The 20,260-nt window shown below is 38.9% G+C and overlaps 1 protein-coding gene across 18 annotated transcripts in view; it reads right to left on the reverse strand.

The window, feature by feature from the left end:
* Nucleotides 1-20,260, reverse strand: part of LOC121331105 (receptor-type tyrosine-protein phosphatase F-like) — a 181,901-nt gene that overhangs the window by 92,075 nt on the left and 69,566 nt on the right. For all 18 annotated transcript variants that reach the window (XM_041278285.1, XM_041278301.1, XM_041278296.1 and 15 more), the window contains exons 3-4: nt 13,682-13,827; nt 13,062-13,203 (exon numbers count right to left, since the gene is read on the reverse strand). In XM_041278285.1, coding sequence (XP_041134219.1) covers nt 13,062-13,203; nt 13,682-13,827 — 288 coding nt within the window. The remainder of the gene's footprint in view (nt 1-13,061; nt 13,204-13,681; nt 13,828-20,260) is intronic.

Consider the following 20,260-nt stretch of genomic DNA (forward strand, 5'->3'; position numbering starts at 1 on the left):
CCCTAGCAAGTGGTAACAAGGTATTTTTGTAAATGGGTTCTCCATGTCTCACGCAAGCTCTGATATTGCATAAACACCAACTCTTGCCTGACACTGCCCCACCCTTGGTTACTGCACACTGTAGGATTAACACTTTACTTGCCATAGAGGTGAATATTGAACTCTGAAGCTCAGCATATAGTACTGTAGCAGTGATACACATGATATGAAGTATAAAATAGGACACAATGAAAAAGAGCCTCTGCTATGAGTAGGAAGATAGAGTTAAATATGGCTTCCAGGTGTTTTTCTGCAGTTGATGGTGATGTCTGCTTCACAGAAAAAGATAATACCCCTTTTCATTACAAAGCCCAGAAAAAAACCTACCTGCAGCTGCTTTTTTAACAATACTAAACCCAAATCAACATAAGAGGTTGGGAGAGAGAACGATTGGTAGGGTAGGTGTTATGTAGCAACAATATTGAAAAAGTATGTGAAAAATGTCAAACACTGTATACCTTTATCTAGATATTAACTTGAAGGCAAATCCCTAATTTGTACCATTTGGTGAATGTAATGCAGCTGGTGTAAATCTATTCCAGAAAATGAACAAACACTTTTGTAATGTGTAGTATCAGTTTCCATATGGGGGAAAAAAAACAAAAAACACCTTTTTAAACACCTCTTTAAACATCTTTTTTGTTTGTCTGGTTGCTGTGGAAGCAGAACCAACGCATGTAAGTGTTGCTATAGGCGAGACCCTCAAACAGACCAACTTACCCTTCACCACAGGGGGACACAATGACTAGCATGAAACCTAGAAACAAGCTAACAATTGCAACCAGTTCACAGCCCGTTTTATACCAGGTGGGCAAACACTATCAGGTCCCAGCAGAATCCAGCAGCAGTTAGGTCAGGAATTGACTACATTATTAGAGAGATGCTGAACAGCAAGAGCTGCCTGGTATTTCATCATCTCCATTACAAGCATGCTAAGGCTGGATTTCAGCTGCTGAGCACTAGTCAGATGGATGCATACTGTACAGTACAGTGAAAGGTTTCAGTTGCACTCAAAACATGATCACTACAGCAGTCATTCAGTCTGGTGGTCAGCTGGAACCAGTCTTTATAGAACTGCAGACCAGCGTGGATTTTGTTTATAAATGTCCTAGTAAAACCAGTTTATTCCTAGATACAGTGGATGGATGTTTTAATGACAACAATTAAAAAGTTGGTATAATGTTTAACAGAACGTGTTTACTACTTTTGTATTCCCTTTTTGAAAATTGAAGAAACAAGCAATGTCTTCAATTTTATTTTATTTTTTTACAGGGAACAAAGGTCATTGGGATTCAGTGTATTTTTAAAGCCCTGTAGAGCGTAATCTTTCAATAAGTTGCATGCACCACCATAATCAGTTTAATGCTTTATGTTCAGCTGTTTGTAAGAAAGTGTCCAGGTCTGATGTAACACAAGCCATGACCTTTGCAGTAATATACTTGGTTGCCAGAACAGAATATTCAACACCGCTCCAGCATACAGGCACTTTATCAATAAAATGCTACATCAAATTGACTGCTCGCTTCTCCTCTCCCATCTCTGCCTTCCACCACCATCAGTATGATTTACTGCAGTGTCACAAGCATGCCACGATTATTTATGCAATGATACACCACAGTATACATGTGATTGGTTACTGCCTGTAAACAGGATTCAAATAAGCCATACAATACAGGTAAGCTCATGAAAGGGGAGGGTGGTCACCTTGGTTCTATAACCCCCACAGAAAAGTCAGCCAGGACAGCATTGTGATTAAAACCATGTTTACAGATTTTGACTACATTCACACAATTGCTGGCAAAACACAAAAACTTCCAGAACAATTACCTTAATTCAAAGTGCCCCTGAGACAAAGTAACAATGCTATCAATAGCCAGTAAAAGGGAGTCTAAAAGAGAGCACCCAAGAGTCTCGAAACCAGCAGATAATGCATTTTTTAATATTTACAGTGTCAGTTTTCCACATCTTGTGAGCGAGTAACTAAATAATCTCTTTTCCAATTTCTAATTGACTTACAAAGTTATAAATTGGAGGGAGATATTCATTTATTATTTATAGATTATTTATATAGGATAGATCAACTGAGATACAACCTCGCTTTTCCAGTGGGACACACAATTTTACAACCGAGAGAGACTGAAAAACACAGGAGGTCAAGTGATCCGCCCAAGGTCACACGGCTAATTAGAGCAGGGTTATGAGCACAGCAATGACAGGCTCTCCCAGCACTGCTGTGACCATAACAGTAGCACAGTACACTGCTTCTACAAACACGATAAATGACAAGATAAATGACAATCTTGTGAAAGATTTAATTAAACACCCCAAATAATGCAAACAGTAACAGTATTTTCTTCAGGACGCATGGTCTAATGTGGTTAAAGTTAAGATCCAGCTTTTGTTACTTTGTGTAACCTTCAGTGAATAACACATCCTTCTGCCCCAACCATGCTTTAAAAATGAGTTACGTAATGTACTGTACAGTCATGAGTAAATCACTCAATTAATCAATTTCCTGTAGACATTACTGCAGATGTGTCGACAAGGTGATATTCTTTGCAATTTTGTAAGTACTGTAACACATGTAATGTGTTTTCTCTGCCGTTGTGGAATGCCGATAAATGTATTGTGCCTCCGAGTTGCTCATTTGAAAGAAAACACATTCAAATAGATATTGCACTTACTGTATGCTTTTTAAGATTGAGAGGAAAATACTTGCAAATAAAACCCTTATCTGGACAGTTCCAGCCTCTGGAGGGGTCCTGAGTTTACTGAAGACACATATAAAAGGTCTCTTGTCAAATTTTACTATATGCAAAACTGTCCAAATACAGTGTAAGACAACTCTTTACAAGTGGAATTAAATCAGTCAATGCCCCCATATGAATATATTTTGCAGATTAAGAGTATGACTACAAACTGAAATGGCAGGTGTAGCAATTGAATTACTCTTAAGCTTGGTGTTAATGTCAGACACTATCTTTTTAAACCTGCTTACCTCAATACCTCAGCAGTCAAGCAAAACACTTCAATTAACCCATATTAATGCCCACATAGATGTTATCTTTAAAAAAAAAAAAAAAAAAAATGTATTTTGAGCGAAGCTACAAAGAATTGCTGTCATAACTCATAATTGGCATATTTGACTTGTGTAATTGAAGATCTTGACATGCAGTAGAAATACAAGCATGAGATAAGCAGATCTAAATGAAAAAACGCTGCAACCATATAACAGAATTTTTTACATTTTATCACCATCACTAAGTGCATGTGTTTTTATTAGCCACCAACAAACACAACACGCTTGTAAAGTCATAATACCCCCAATTTCAGAGCCATCCATAAATAATTTTAAAATTACTCAACTGAAGATGGTTACAGTAGCTGTCCAGGAGATTTTCATACTTTCTCTTTGTACCATTGTGGTTCAATTCTGTAGCTGGATCACATTACTGCATGTTCACTGACTGGGAAGGGCAGGTTTCAGTAGATGTGCAGCACACGTTAATGTTCTCATCCACTATTATTCTTAACCAGCCATGGCTGATAGACCTACTTGGAATGCCACGTGCTGCTAAGTCTATCACATGCTGCCATTCTATAGAATGAATTGTAGTATGTGGGATTCTAACTGGCTACAATGTCTACTCATAACAAGACAAATATTTGATTTTATGTGATTAAAACAACCTTTCAAACACATATCTTTCTTTTTTTGTTCCATACCTTTTAAATACTGCTTGAAAGGAAAGATAATCTGTGACGACTGAGCACCATTCCCCACTGACTCTACTTCCCAGAAGTAGAGGGATCTTTTGATAATGTCATTTCAATTTATATCAAGGCCAAAGACCTTGGACACTTAATGGACAGATTTAACCTAAGTCAAGAGGTCAAGAATGAGGGAGACAAACCTTCATCTTTCTGCATTAAGTCCTAAGACTGTCAAAACAAATGAGGAAAGCGGCCAAGCATTTTACAATTTAAACTCCACAGTTCTCTTTGACAACACAGGGATATTCTAAACAGGACTCACAGAAGGATGGATGATTATGGCAGGACGATTGTCTTGCACAGGTGTGAATTAATGTTGGTGTAATTTGTATGTGGAAAAGGGTTTATTGTATGCCTTTTTGGAGTTGATTTGAGTGATTTAAATTATTGTTTACAGACAGGCGCTCGATTGAGACTTGCTATCTGCTAGGCTTGGTTGAAGCGAAGGGCAGCAAGTGATTGTGTGCTGGTCCTCAAATCAGCAGGTGGGTGGGTCTTGACCGAGTGTCCATCAGCATAAAAACATCTGGTGGAGATTGCTCTGGGCGACTGCAATGCCATGCTACAGAGGGGAGCTGCATATACTCAGGAGGAGAGAGTCTGCTCTGCAGGAACGACAGCTTCGCAACCCTGAAACTGCAAGCGGTGCTTGTGAAGGCAATGCCCAGCCAAGGCCAGATGAAGCAGCAGGAGTCATCATATGAATACCGGCTCAGAAGTAGGTTAGTTAGGGGATCGTGATCCCATGTAATGTATAGCGAGGGTTATGTAGTGTAGCCGGTTCCTGGAGCAGGACTCCTCGTTTATAAGGCTACAGCTAGTGCCTGTGTGGCACCTTTTATATACAACAGCGGCTACCCACACATGTGACATGACCACTCACAGGCATCAAAAGTACTCTCTCTCTCTCTCTCTCTCTCTCTTTTTTTAATCTGGAGAGACAGATCCTCACACCATTTATGGATCAAATATACCTGCTCGTCACATCCTAGTTCACTGGAAATCTCAGCAACTCTTCCAGTTCTGCAGTCTGGGTCAAAGTTAACAGCTCTTATTATCCAGTTCAATGAGCCTGTGAATTAAACTCCGGCAGAATACAGCAGCACAACCCATCTGTACATATCAAGGCTTGCCAATCTGCACCTCGAATCAAACTGCGGAACGTGACACTTGACACTTTCTATCAAAATTAGCTACCCATTTAGAAATGTACACAAACGTACATCTACCATACGGTCATGCTCCTTCAAAATGTGTTATTGTTATTATCGCTCTACTGCGCAACCCCCTAGTCATATTCTGAAGTACAGTTTACCTATTTAATGAAACAATATGCAGCAGGCCTTCCTGAAGTACCTTATTTAGTAGTCATAGTGATAGGTACTGCAGGAAACAGAACTATACAGGGTACAATACAGATACGACACAGTACACACAAGAGTTATTGCAGATGAAACAACTAAGCATGTAAACACTTGAGAATTTCTTCATGTCATTGCAACACCTAAAGGTAATGCTTTGAGATCCCTATAATGTCAGGAGCAGTTAAGTTATGAACCCAGCAGCATTCACACATGCAATCACTGCTCTGTCATTGTTATGGTTTAGATTGCTGCTGTAAAGCAAAAAAAACAGAAGCAAAAACAAACTAAACAGATGCAGAATCTAACAAGATTATTTTTATACTTCCCCAAACCTCTCAAAAGAAGCGGTAAGCAATTAATCTTCAGTTTCAATCTCTAGCCTTACCTCCACCAGGCTAATATAATGACAAAAGCGCACTTAACAGCTGCTCACAATTAGATGAGCAGCAATTAACAAGTTTATATCAACAGACTCTCCACACATTTCACCTGCAGCCTTCCATCAAAAAAATCACGACACCTGCCTATAGCAGACATGTTACTGACCATATTCATGTGGCATGTGTTATTACATATAATGCTTCAAAGTATTTACAATGATTTCTACCAGGCTTCCATTCACTTATGCCTTTATGATTTTTCCACAATTTAGGATTCATCATAATGAAATTGCTTGCTACACTTGCAAGTGCTTTTGTGGAATAAAAAAAACAAAACTGTGTCAATTGTATTTCTTCCACTCAAAATTAGTCACACTCAATAACATATTTGATAGATTACTTAAATGTTGTTTATTAAACAAAGGTTCAGAAGCTTGGATGCATAACAGAACAAAAATTAACATGTTACAAACATTTCAAAACAGGGGGTGAGTGGGATTTTTCAACAAAATAGGTAACAGAACTAGTTTACCTTTGTTGCGATATGAGCGGTTTATAAATAGAAAAAAAATGAATTGTTTCATTAATAATTGTATTTATTTTTTAATCATCATTTGGCAAAAACAGAAGATGCATGGAAAGTATTAACTGGCACATGCACAGGTAGGTAATGTAATTGATTAAGGGATGTGTTTAGGTTATGCAGAAACAAACTGTGCTGAAGTAATATCTTGTATTTTTAATTGTGTGACAAGTCTGCCAAGTGTCTGTGTGATAAACGTTCACACAAGCCTAACACTTGAGAAACGATGAATCAAACAGCATTATATTATTATTCTTTGGTTATTTTAGTTTTGTAAGCAGCAATAAGAAAAACTGCCTCCCCTCATCCCCGCTTCCGTATCTAACTCCAAGCAAAGCTAGAATGGATATTGAGACTGAACTAAACGTGAGGAGAGGCCTCCAAAGCATTTCTTACATTGGCACTGCTTGTGCTTAATTAAAAAAAAAATAGGCTGAGTTAGAATGAGAGAACAGACTTTAATGTTCTCTAATACCAGCACATAGCACCCACTCTGGATCAGGGCTGCAGTAGGTCTGATGAAACACAGCTCTAGTCATGCAGGAGGCTTTTTATGTTTCCACTGCAATCAGCCCCTCACTTTTCACAGGTCCCCATTTCCCTTCATGGACAGTTACATTATGCAATATTTTTATTGGGCAGCAGGCACCAGACTCCACTACCTCAAAAAACCTCCCTAAATTTGCAACATAAAAAGTTAAAACTGGATAGTGAATGACAATCCTGATCTTTTGTTATCTTCAGTGTCACACAATATTGAGTTTAAAATGCTGGGTCGTGAAAGCCTGTTCTCCTGTTCCACAGACAAGATGTATCTACCTGCTGTGAAAACATTTATAATTACAGTATAAAGTATACAGTATAAGTATAATCTGACACAGAATATTTACACAAATTTGCCCGAAGTTGCCTCATTACAACCAATGTCTTGAATTATTCACAGGTAAAGAAATGTTCCATGCAGTTTCCGTGCAAACCAGCAGGACCCCTTCTGCATATGAATGAGAAGTCAGTTGTGAAGGAGAACTGTCACGCTTCATTTTAATGTTGATGTTAGGACCATCTCAGAAATTTAACACGGAAACCTGTTTAAAATTTCAACACTCTGGGCGCGCTGCATGCCTTGGCTTGCCCTCCGTACCTGTGCTTTCCCAAGAAGATCTCAGTAATCCACGATTCATTTTTTTTTTTTTGTTTCTCTCCCTAGCCGCCCACAGTGGAGTGAATTTTTTCAATTTTCAAGGAGAGGCCAATTCTGTGACAAATCAGACAGTGTCTGTTGTGGCAAAGTGAATTGGCAACCCTTATTGTAAGAATCTAGTAGTAGTTAACTCACTGCAGCTATAGCTCAAGTTGAGTGTTTTACTCAATTTAATGGCATTTATCTCCTTAAAGTAGCAGACCCGCTAAGTGATTCTAATCATTCACATTTAAAAATGCTGTAGTCGTTTATTGCCGGCAAGGTTTCACAATGCCCCCTCCCCATCTATCTCTCTCTCCATTCCCGCTCAAATAGAATGTATTGCTACAGTAGTACCAAACAGTGCCATGGTGAAGGTGACAGCAATCAGACTATTTATTTTCCCTCAGTACCCTAACCCTGAGGATCGCTTTAATAGTTAGCATCCGAGAGCAATTACCTAACGGCAAAGTAATTAGCCAAGATGAGTGGAAAAGCTTGTGTGCACAGTGTTGCTACAACCGCATCTGCTGCCTGGTTAAAGGGACTGGTTTCTAAACTGGCCAAAATACTGAGAGTGTTGGAGACTTTGAGGTACGAATTACTACATAAACAGACGAAAAAAGTACTCCCCTCCAACACATGGTGCAGCATATTGCATCCAAACACTGGAATACAGTTGCCAGGAGCCTGCTATACAGCATGCAATTCAACAACTGCAAATGCTAATTGTTTCCCTTTGGCACAATACATTCTACTTGGTACATATTACAGTGTAAGCATCTGTAAAAAAAGGTAGGGCTAATGGTCCTCCAGCCAAGTAATGCCTCACCCTGTTAATCCCAATGTATAAATCCATCTTTAACTTTGCTTTGGCTAAATCCAGCTAGACATCAATTAAAACAGGCAGCAAATGTTTTTTTTGTTTTTTTTTTCCCCAAACTGGTGCCAATTCAGTGTTAGATGAGCATTTACAACCCAGCCATATTGCCCAAGTCCTTCTAAGACGCTGATCACCGCAGACGCAGTTTGTAGCTGTCAAATGTTTATAACATACACTGTTTCAAACTGGGACTAAGCCAGCAGATTGTACACGAAATAAGAATAATGACATGGATTAGTGGCCAGTGCCGGGAAATCAGCACAGAGAAACCTGGCAGCTTTAGAACAAGTGCTATTGCTTTTCCACCCACATAAAGTGTGTGCAAATAATTCCAGAGGGCGATCTGTCAAGGTGTGTTCTATGTTACTCAAAAACAGGAGAATGTCTTTCTTCAGTGACGAGGCACCTGTATGAAAACCCTACTGACTGAATGGGATCCAAAACTGAAACATAGAAATGTATTAAACTTCATCCCAACCATGTTGCTCTCAAAAAACAGCCCTTATCCCCACAAGCAAAAACTAGTATGAACTGAAACAGAATAAAACAGTTCAATGCGTTTTAGGACATAGACTGATTTACATGTGTAACTGCTGTCCCGTCATATATATCAGCCCTGGAACATTCACGGGGTTAGTATTTATAGATCTACGGATTCAATTCCAGCAGATTACAGTATAGAAATTTTGATGAATTATTGCTTTCTATTCTCATATTAGACACTCGTGTGTATAAGTGTGTGTGACTGAGATTCTGTGGATCTGAGTGTATGGGAGATCTGTGGTTCAGGGAAATAATTGAAAAGGACAGAATATACCAACTACAAATCATAAATAATATTTAGTTTATCCGCAGTCACAGAAAGAAAATAGGCTTTTGTGGGAGAATGCGTTTCTACTTATTCCACAAGCACACTGACCTTTTGCAAACCACATTTTTTGATTAAAAAGAAAACATCATACAGGAACCTAGCTGCTCTGCTCCAGTTTATGTTACCCAGCCATTTAAAGAAAAGAATGGCGCTTCTGTTATTCATCGCAAAATAGCTCAGTCAGTCCGCACTGCTGCGTCTTCTCAGAGAACAGGGACAGAAGGGGGCCACTATCAGCACAAAACAAATAAAGTTAGTGTAGACAAAACAATCAGAAAACAAAATCAATAATAATAATAAAAACAAAAAAAAAACAATGGGAGTACTTCTAGAAATATAAAATTGAAGACATAATGATAGGAATGATCAAAATGAAGGAGGCAAACAGAAAATGTCTTAATTGGGCATAAACTTGTCCTTGCAATGCTTTTGCTACAAAGCGACAGCATTCACAGCCTGGAACTTTTATTATATGATGTGCTAGTAAATAATTCTTACATAACTAATGTAAAAATAAATCACAAGGACCTCTGGTACAATGGCTCCAAAAGGTTCCAGTCCTCACAAGGACACACTGCCTCCAAACAATCTGCTCCAAGAATCAGGTAACACTGCAACCTCATTCTCCACCCTCACACATAACACTTGTTTAATATACTTGAATTTGAAATGGTGAATCCCAGATTCGTGCTCAGCCACATGTAGACTGGTCTAAGGATTAAGTGCTACAGTAGTTTCCCTGCAGGTCACAAACTGGCATGCTGAGAGAGAGACTGAAAGAATCAGAGCTGCAAATCTCCCTCCCGACCAGAAAGGGCGCTGTGGAAGGTTGGTAGTACACTTCCCCATAGATGGGTCGACTCGAAGGTGAGTGAAAACAGGAAGTCGGCCATCGTGGAGGAAGCACGTAGCTGCATGTACGCAAAACGATTCCCATACTATCATCTTCAGGGCCAGGCGGCGACTGGATAAACAGTGGCGCCGGGATGATTGCAGGGAAGAGTTGGATAGAAGAAAGGGGATGCAGCTACACGAGTATGGCCTTGCGCTGAAATAAGTAACTGTCGGCTGGAGCTAGTGTTTGTTTTGTTAAGCATTGTGTTTTGTTTTATAGAGGAGGAGTGAGAACCCAGCAGCTATCGCAACTAAGCCTGCATGAGCCCCAGAGCACTTGCTTCACAGCACAACCCAAACTATCACAATCCCCTGGAATACTGAAGAGCACGGTTTTGTGCACTGAGAACTCCCAGAATGTATTATTGTGAACGGTTTATTTTTGTTTGGGTCTGCAAACCCACTGTGTACCCCCCCAATACCATCGCTGGTAGAGGGGTGGATTATTATCTTTGAAACTCAGAACTTTTTGGGAGTATCACTGTCTGGATTTTCTATTTGTACACTACACCACACTTACCTGGGTCACACAGTCCTTTTAACAGCCCAGATTAGCCTCCAGCTATAGGACTTCTCTTATCTATTTAAATGGCTCCACATACAGTACAACTGTCTCTGTGATGCTTTCTAATTCTTTATGTCAGGCTGTAAAACCATATAAGCAACAACTGTTAACTGGAAAAACCAGCCGACCAGGTCCTTACGTTTGACATCCAAAATGTGACTGAATACTAAAAAGTAAAAATGAATATCAAGACAGACATTGTATAGAATCAAAGTCTGTTTCTTAGCAGTGCTTCCTGGAATTGATTATGGAGATAATGTGTATAAAACGGCTCCTGTCTCACTGAGCACACTGTGGTTGCTTAATAGTACAGCAACAGAAATTGCATGCATCTAGTGCTTCTAAAATAACTCATTGTCATTTACTGTAATGATCATGTTTGCTGCCTCCCCAGCAGGTCCAAAAAGAAAAAAAAAAGAAAAAATCACTAGCTAGATTTAATATTTGAAAATGGTCATGGTAAAGTATCTGTTATTAAACAGGTGTTTATTAATGTAGAACAGACCAAAAGAGAAAAACACAAAAAAAGTAACATGCTGACCCAATGTTACTGAAATCCAAGACAAACTGCGTTGTTGTAAAAGTGAATTCCACTGAATGCGCAGTATTGTAATGTGTGCTTGCCACCTCCACTGCTACTTAAATGTAATGAATAAGAGTTTCTCAGAGGAGGATCCTTCACCTCAGAGAAGAACGCAAAATGTAAGAGCCCAGTAAGAGCCTTTATCTGTGCAGAACAATATGTAGAAACACACTGACAATATTCCAGAGACAGACTTGAGGCACACTCCAGACTCGTAGAGTAACTGTCCTTGGGGAACCAGAGGCTTGGATAGAATCTCTCGACTTCAGAATTAGGATAGCTAGGTAAAGCATATAAATGACACTGTTGAGTATAGATGATAAGTTACTGCAGGTGGTACAATTGTCTAGTGTCTCTGAGAAGTTCAAAAGCACAGGAGCAAAGATTAGGGACTTTATACAGGAGGTTTAAAACCAGTTAAAGGGGCTGTATCGAAAAAATGATGTTCATAGTGTACTGATGTGCACATAAATGCAGAGAAGGGCCTTACAAGAATGAGGCTGGAGTGCATGCTGTATTAGTCTTCATGGGCGACAGCAATATAACTGCTAAAACCCTGAGTGAGAAGGTAATAAACAGCATTAAGGGATCAAACCAGTCCCGACTAAGTACTGTATTGATGGAATAAATAACACTCAGAGGTCGCGCTAGCTTTTCTGTTCATCCGTTCCCGAAACGCACATGCCCAAAATATTGCGTCCCATCCATCAAAGCCTGAGAAACTCCAAGAATGTGCATTTTGGTACATTTTTATGAAGGTTTAAACTCTATGGCATGTAATAGTTTAAAAAATCTGCCTGTGTACAGATATACATAAACGCAGACAGTTTTTTTTTTTTTTTTATGGTCACTGCTCCAGTGTAATAGATTACCACAAATATGCATGTCTACATCTCTTTCCATTCTGTGTGTTCAGTGAACGCAAGACAAAATATTTTCCCATCCAATGGATTTATTTTGCATCTAGGACGCAAAATTTTGCATTAATGTGACCTCTGCTGTCTGCATAGCAGTTCCTGGGCAAAAAGATCAAAGTCGATCTCCCCTCATTCGTTTGATATATCTCATCATATTAGGAAATTACATTTACATTGTATGCATTCATGAACAGCTTATCTCAACATCTGGCAGAAAGGTAGTGTAGCAACATGGGAGTTTAAAAATAATGCACAGTTTACTCATTTTTCCTATCAGTCAGCTTTGTTTATCTGGCATGCAAACCTCTTTCAGAAGAACATCTTGGCCTATTCAGGTCTTTCTACTTTGTTTCTCTCTAATCGCTTGTGCTATAAACCTGAATTACTCCCCCCCCCCCCTCCCTCTACCTCCCCCAAGTCACATGGTATTCATCATGACTAACTAACCATAGTCATAAAGGTAAATGATTAGTAATGCAAGTGCCACAATTACAGCTTGTTTTTCTGAGGTTTGTCATAACATGTTTTATATCCTAATTTGTATACGTACTTAACTCCCAGAATGTATTGAAAAGCTGCCCTTGACACTCAATCCTGTACCTGTAAGAATGACACTCAAGCCTTATAAAACACAATCATTACTTTTCTTCACCTTAACACCTATCTGTTCTAGGCTACTAAAATATATGTAAAGTAGAGTTTCACTGCTTACTTCTTAATATACACTTACAGTCTCTTCCTAAAAGTCTAATGATTAATGTTATACAATAAAGTCAATCAAAATCAATACACACATTTGTAGGGTTTGCTGGTATTTCACCCTGTGCACACAATCTAAAATGACCACTATCTTACAGATGAACTCCTGAAAACCTCAACTAAAGTGTCCCCACTATTAGCAAGAGCATACTGTTGCTTCCTCTCAAATATTTCCACTTTACTGCATTAGCCACTTGACACACTAAACAATGCTAAGCAGTTTGAGTTTCTCCTGATCATTGAGATCTACAGAAATTCCTTTCCCTTACCTTCCAGGACTGTGAGTTTGGCACTGGTGTTGATCTCTCCCATGCTGTTGGTCGCTGTGCACTCATAGATCGCTTCGTCCCTGTGAGTCCGAAGTGGCTGAATTCTGAGAACAGACCCGGAGCCATCGTCAAACTCGATCACCTGCAAAATAGAAGTTCAAAACATTCTTCCTTACAGCCTTAGCTAAATAACCCCCAGCCTCATTACAGCCCAGATCATGACTGGATAAAAAGCCCCAACACAAGAGAATATTATCTAATGGTGTTGCTCCATAATGAGGCACTTTCTGTCTAATCCATATACTACAAACTTTTCTTCCTTCTTTAAATTGAAGGAATTTAGTCATCATATTTTAGATACCATTGTGAAGTTAGATTTATGTTTACTAAGTACGTAGCGAATTAAACAAGACCAGGTTTCTGTAGTCTCTTGTCTTTCACACACACAATTTGTTATCTCCATAGTGGCTAATTATCAATGTTCATTGTTGGGCCAAGAGCATACTGTGTCTTAATTAGTGAAGGGCAACTCAAGGGCAACTCAAGACAAGCAGTGCAGTGAAGCGGAGACACAGACAAGTCAAAGTTCTGGGAAGCTACAGGGTCATTGCTTTTCTCACCTCAAAGCGCTGAGAGCTCACTTTCTTTCCCTTTTTCATCCATGTGATCCTGGGTTTTGGCTCCCCTGCCGCCAGGCACACAAAAGACGCCACCCCTCCCGAAATCCCAATTTGGTCCTCTGGTGTTTTTACAAAACTTGGCATGCCTAGAAAAAAATGGAAAGAGAAAAATTAGAATCATAACAGCCAAATGCTTAGATTTGGTTAAAATAAAACACAGCTATCGGGGTGTTTGTTTTACACCGCAGCTCTATTAACTATTACATACACCACAGGGTCTGAGCTTTACAGCTGGGCACTGGCTACAAAGAACCATTCAGAGAACATATGAACAGTAGAATCAATTCATCATGTTTCATGATGATAAGCTGAGTGGCTTAGTGGTTAAAGCTGCTCAAGTAGGAGAGATGTTTAGTTTTAAAATGCGATGATGTGCGTCTTTGGAGGGAGGGTGCTCATTTTAACCTCTTTGTATCACATCCTTCACAGAGTAAAATAGAGTACAACATCCCTAGCCGATTTTGAAGGATGGTACCTGTCAGGTGTTGTACACTATGTGAAAATGCAGAAATTTGCTGCTTTTAAAATTTGTTAATGGAAGTCATCTTTAAGGAAACCAAAAAATATATATTGAGTAGTTTATACAAATTGACACTTTAGCCTCCACCTACAACGTTTTTGTTCTTGCTCCGTGATAATGGTCTTTCCCACAGTGGTCTTGCAACACCTCCTAATTGTATCGCTATCCGCGCTCCTATTTGGTGGCAGTGGAGGAAGTCCGCTGTAGTCAGCCAAGGGGTTAAAGAGGTTTGCAATGCTGCTGAGAACACAGCTGCTAAAGTGTAGCACACTATACTGTGGATTCAATAGACTGCAAGACTCACAGGGATTTACCTCCCAAGCCGAGACCTGCTCATTATTAACTGCATTAGTGGCTGCTTTTGTTTGGTTAATTTGGTGCTACACCTTTGAGTAAGTCAGCTTCATAAAAATAACACTGTAAACATGCTATTAGCGTTCCTCTTATTGTATAAACAGCTCTCCATTGAAGTTCTTTTCCCACTGTGGTTTAAGAGTCTATAGCCACATAAAAAGCATTATTCCATTAGGCACTGGAGAACTGGCCTCCACCCAAACACACAATTATGAATCTATTCGTCTAGTGGGCACACTTAAAACAATATCACTGAAAAGAGTACATGCTCACCATTCTCAGCTACTGTACACTGGGCAAACAAAAGGTAATAGCGAATATTAATTAAAACATGTATGTTTACTATTTAATCTACAGTATAACACTTTAGTCAATACGTAATATAAAATAATAAAATGACAGATCAAATGAAAATAAATGGTCCTCCCACATTTGCATGTAAATATATAGACCTTTCAATATTATTAATGAGTACGCTCCATAATATTAAAAGGTAGTTTCTCTCATATTGACCCAACCCAGGTTCAAATTCTATACAAGCAAAGTCAGGACCATACCCAGTGATTGAGCACTTGCCTTTTCCTTGTGGGATACTGCATCAACCACTAATGTTTTAGCAGTCAGCTGCCTTTAAAGGCCCTAGTGAGTTTTTAGCCATAAGCAATTTCCTGACGGTGAACAAGCCCACACCCAAGTTTCTACTCGCTGTCCCCTTGATTTAGACTATCGCTGTACAATCGGCTACAGAACTGTATTTCTCCACTGTATTAAGCCCTAAAACACTTAAAACGGCCAGCCTCCATATGCTCCAAACATGTTAGCGTATAGAATTCCTAAACACACTTGGGTTCCTGAAAAATTGGATGGGGGGAATCTGGCCTCCTTTTGTTCTGGTTTTTTGTCTAATTAATAGTAAATACATTTTCCACACTTACACCAACGACAAGCTGAAACATGTTTTGCAAACATGTGAAACTTTCGCCTTGTAACTATCCCCTTTTTGTCCATATTGATTAATCACACAGAGTAATACAGTACAACCCTTTTTTATTTATTTCTTTATTTGTGTATTGATTTATTTATCCCAAAAAGTATAAACAAAACATCAGTTGGCAATCATTTAAAAAAACAAACAAACAAAAAAAAAAAAAAACTACTCTGTAGAAATTTCTCAACAAATGGTTTGTCTAACACTGTGGCAGAGCAAAGCTTGAGCAATGTAATTTGCATACACAAGTCATCACCTTGGGCCATCATTGAAAGAACTCATACCTGGTTAACATTTAAATACTTGTCTGTTTAGAGTGTTGACATCACGTGGAGCCGAACAGAAATCATTTTCTGCCACATCTTACTACATCTGAACAAAAAACCCTGAACAGCAAAAAGCGGTCTTAAAAGAAAAGATCTACTGGCAAAAATATCAAACTGTGTCCTGTTTACTGTAACATAACAAATAAACATTCAGGGCAAACATTTAGCTTGCTGTAACAACAGTTGACTATCTGGTGTATGTCAATGTAGATAGTATAATCAGTACGCTTGCCTTAGGACAGCACTCTCTCCATGTTTATTAAGCTGCTATTGGAGACCCTTTCCGTAGGAATGCACAGTGTGACAAGGCAGAGAGACAGAGAGCCCTGCACTCCTGGGAAATGGATGAAACCTCTCCTCAAAGCTACAAACAATGATTAGAAGCTGACCACAACTGGGTCCAGGATCTCCCCATAGTTATCAACAGAAGTGGCGCCGGGCATGGGGGAGATGTGGCCACAGGGCTCAACATCACAGCTAGAACCCGATCAGAGGAATAAGCCTCAGAGCTTCTTTACAGCAGTGCCGCTGTGAAACAGAGGCAGCATGACAAGGTGTATAATGTACCCAGCGCTGCACACAGATCTGCTTCCTGTGTCTTGACCCGAAACTGAAATGACTGGGCTGACATTTTCAAGACATTTCCACTCATCTGACAGCTTGACAGTCTGACATCAGGAGGGATTTTCAAATGTTTTTGATATCCACTAATTCTGTTGCCAAAAAAAAAAAAAAAGCCAAGAGGGAGGAGGTCTGTTTGTGAGCCAGAGAGGGAGGATATGTATCATTCTAATTAAAAAAACAAATGAATGTTGAATTAAAGAAAATAAGTAAGCCCAACAGAAATTTAAGAGAACAGTCATAATTAACAATATGACTGACTGACATTTTTAGTAACATCTCTTGATAAGATTATGACAAGCTTTTTGTGGTTCAGACATTACTGTAAATTTGCATCCATCAAATTGGATCCATATTTTTTTCTAAATTTAGTAAATAGAATACAGTCCATCTAAATGTCTAGAGCTTACAGACTTTGCGTTATAAAACACACCCAGAAAAAAGTGAAAATGTCTCAGACTGTTATTCACTCTTGTGGCAGCCCAGGGATCATGTCCCTGCGTCCCGTGCAAAAATCCCTAAAACTAAATTTCAAAGCCTCGTTTTCTCTTCTGCTTGATTATGCTAATCATGCATTAACACAGCTCTCCAAAAGTTGGTGCCTTTAACTAAAGTTCCCATTAAAGATATTTCCAAACCCATAGATCACTGGCGAGTTAATCAATCAATCACTACTTTATTTATATAGTGCCATTCACACAAAAAAGTATATCAAAGCACTGTACAGGACATAACAGAATAAAATCTAAATACAATTCATGTGTATAGAGATAAAGAGAAACACAGTTTAAAAATCTGTTTAATTCATGAGCAGTGCAATTCCCTACTGAACTGCCAAGTAAGCAACCCACCCAGAGCAATTGCAAATCCCTTTTCTGACTGCATCACATTTGAATGCTGCAGGAACTTGTTAAAAAAGAAATAAATAAATAAATCCAATGAATAAAGATTGTAATTTTACTGCTGAATGTCAGCAGATGCCAAATTACTGCAAATTAAGTTGCCAACTACATGTACCTAAAAGGGCCAACAGCTAGACAGTTTATGTATGTTTAAAAAAAAAGAAAAAACCCATACATATACTGTAGGCATTGGCAATAAAACCAGAGTTTAAACAATTACAGATCATTAGCGTTTACTAAATTTGTTGCTGCTAAATAATGAGATGCAAAATGCTATTTGTAAGGTTCTGTTGGCTTACACTTTTACTGTAACCATATACCTGGTGCAGAATGAAAATAAGGCTTCAGACTTGCATTGTATTGTAATATGGTATATTACTGTCTGAAATGTATTATCAGAGCATATGTAGTACCTTAGAAGTCAACGTCTCTTCTCTATTAAAATATTTTCCCAGGCATCAGTCAAAGATCATGAATAGCTCTGACCAGAATCCTTCATTAGTGTTCTGTTGGAGGCTTCTATAGCAGCAAAATCTCTACTCTGATTAGCCAGACTGTCTGTAGATTAACATAACAAACAGCCGTACAGCAGCTGTAAACCAAATTTAGTGGAGCACAGCTGCATGACTGGGCTCAACATCTGGAACATGTTTCCTTTCCCCATGCTTTTAAGGCCACAGCGGTCTCCGGGTTCTTCCCCACCTGCTGTTCACAAGTTCCAATGTCCCCAGTGCTGTGCTCTCAGATAAATGCAAAATAAGGGTTCATCTGTTTCAAGTAAACAGCTTTGAAATGTATTATTTCAAAAAGCCAGATGCTGAGAAATTATGAAAAACTACACAGAATGCACTATCAATGTATAACAATCACAAGTTAAATAAATGCAATTTGTAGCATACACCTGCTGTGATTAGGGGCAACCAAACATCTCCCATCTCTAGGGTATTAAATACCTTTCACCAGCACTTAAGAACAAGGGTGGCTAAAAATGATCAATAATACTACCTTGAGTGGAAGCCATTTATTCACATTTATAATGTATTAGTGACTTATCATTTTCACTTCCACATTTAATCAGCAGGTAATACATGTGTCAGACAACATCAGGAGTGTGCTTAAAACGCAATTAGCATGCTGTACATGCAATTAGACCCAAATAAAATTGCCTCATCAGCAGATTTCTTACGGGTTTTATCCTAATATTCTGCTGCAGTATGCCAAAGGTATACTGTAAGGCAGCATGGAAGAATGGTCCAGCCCCTTAAAGAGCTTTGATTAAAATAAGTGCACTTACCAATAAAACTGCCTACCTACCCAGCTACGTCCTCATTCGACGATATCTTTAAGATCTATGGCTAGCATGCCTTGTCATTGTTTTTATTGCATAAGACAACCCATTAAATGTGTGCAATGCACATTAGCATCAACCTTGAATTTCAAAAAGTTTGTTAAATCAGATTACTTAAACTATTTCCATCCCCATCCACTGACATGGATAATGCAAATTTATCCAAACGAACCTGAAAACATTGTGTAAAACCTACAATACTGAACGGTAAGAGTCTTCACTGGCATTCAGCTACATTCATGAGAAATGAAACAGGAGTGAAAATACTGGCCTGGTTTGAGCAACCGACTTTCCAGTTCCATGTACTGTAAAAATTATAACCAAACCACATCCGTTCAAGTGTGCTGTACACAGCATTTCCAAATCACATCACACTCCTAAGTACTTCCACAGCTGAGGCAGCTTTCAAAACCTAAATTATTTTCTACACTTATAAAACAGCTCTATTGGAGACCTCTTACTGCCATACTGTTATTGTATTTATTAATGCTGAATTCCTCTCATATGACTTTTTATTTTTATTTTTCTAAAAGCATTACAGAGATCCAGATGGACAGCATGGTTCTGACAAGGCTAAAAGAGGAACACCTTGATAGATATAAGGCAAGGACAGGCACTACCTGAGAAATAGTCCCCATTATCTCTTACACACACAGTCCAGGAAATGTTTGACAAATAAAAGTACTTCAGCTGAAAACCATAAACTTCTTAAAAATCGGGAAAAGGATCGATACAGTAAAGCTTCTTCAGGAGGTGAATGCAAATCAGAACATGTTTCCTTTCCCCATGCTTTTAAGGCTACAGCGGTCTCCGGGTTCTTCCCCACCTGCTGTTCAAAGTTCCAATGACCCCAGTGCTGTGCTCTCAGATAAATGCAAAATAAGGGTCGTTACAGTACGGAATTCCTATCAAATCAGACATTCTATAAAAAACACAGAGTCGTTACAGTACGGAATTCCTATCAAATCAGACATTCTGCTAAAAAAAACATCTCCCATCTCTAGGGTATTAAATACCTTTCACCAGCACTTAAGAACAAGGGTGGCTAAAAATGATCAATAATACTACCTTGAGTGGAAGCCATTTATTCACATTTATAATGTATTAGTGACTTATCATTTTCACTTCCACATTTAATCAGCAGGTAATACATGTGTCAGACAACATCAGGAGTGTGCTTAAAACGCAATTAGCATGCTGTACATGCAATTAGACCCAAATAAAATTGCCTCATCAGCAGATTTCAGACGGGTTTTATCCTAATATTCTGCTGCAGTATGCCAAAGGTATACTGTAAGGCAGCATGGAAGAATGGTCCAGCCCCTTAAAGAGCTTTGATTAAAATAAGTGCACTTACCAATAAAACTGCCTACCTACCCAGCTACGTCCTCATTCGACGATATCTTTAAGATCTATGGCTAGCATGCCTTGTCATTGTTTTTATTGCATAAGACAACCCA

Source organism: Polyodon spathula, chromosome 18, assembly GCF_017654505.1.
Source record: "Polyodon spathula isolate WHYD16114869_AA chromosome 18, ASM1765450v1, whole genome shotgun sequence".
In the NCBI taxonomy this organism is placed as follows: Eukaryota; Metazoa; Chordata; class Actinopteri; order Acipenseriformes; family Polyodontidae; genus Polyodon; species Polyodon spathula.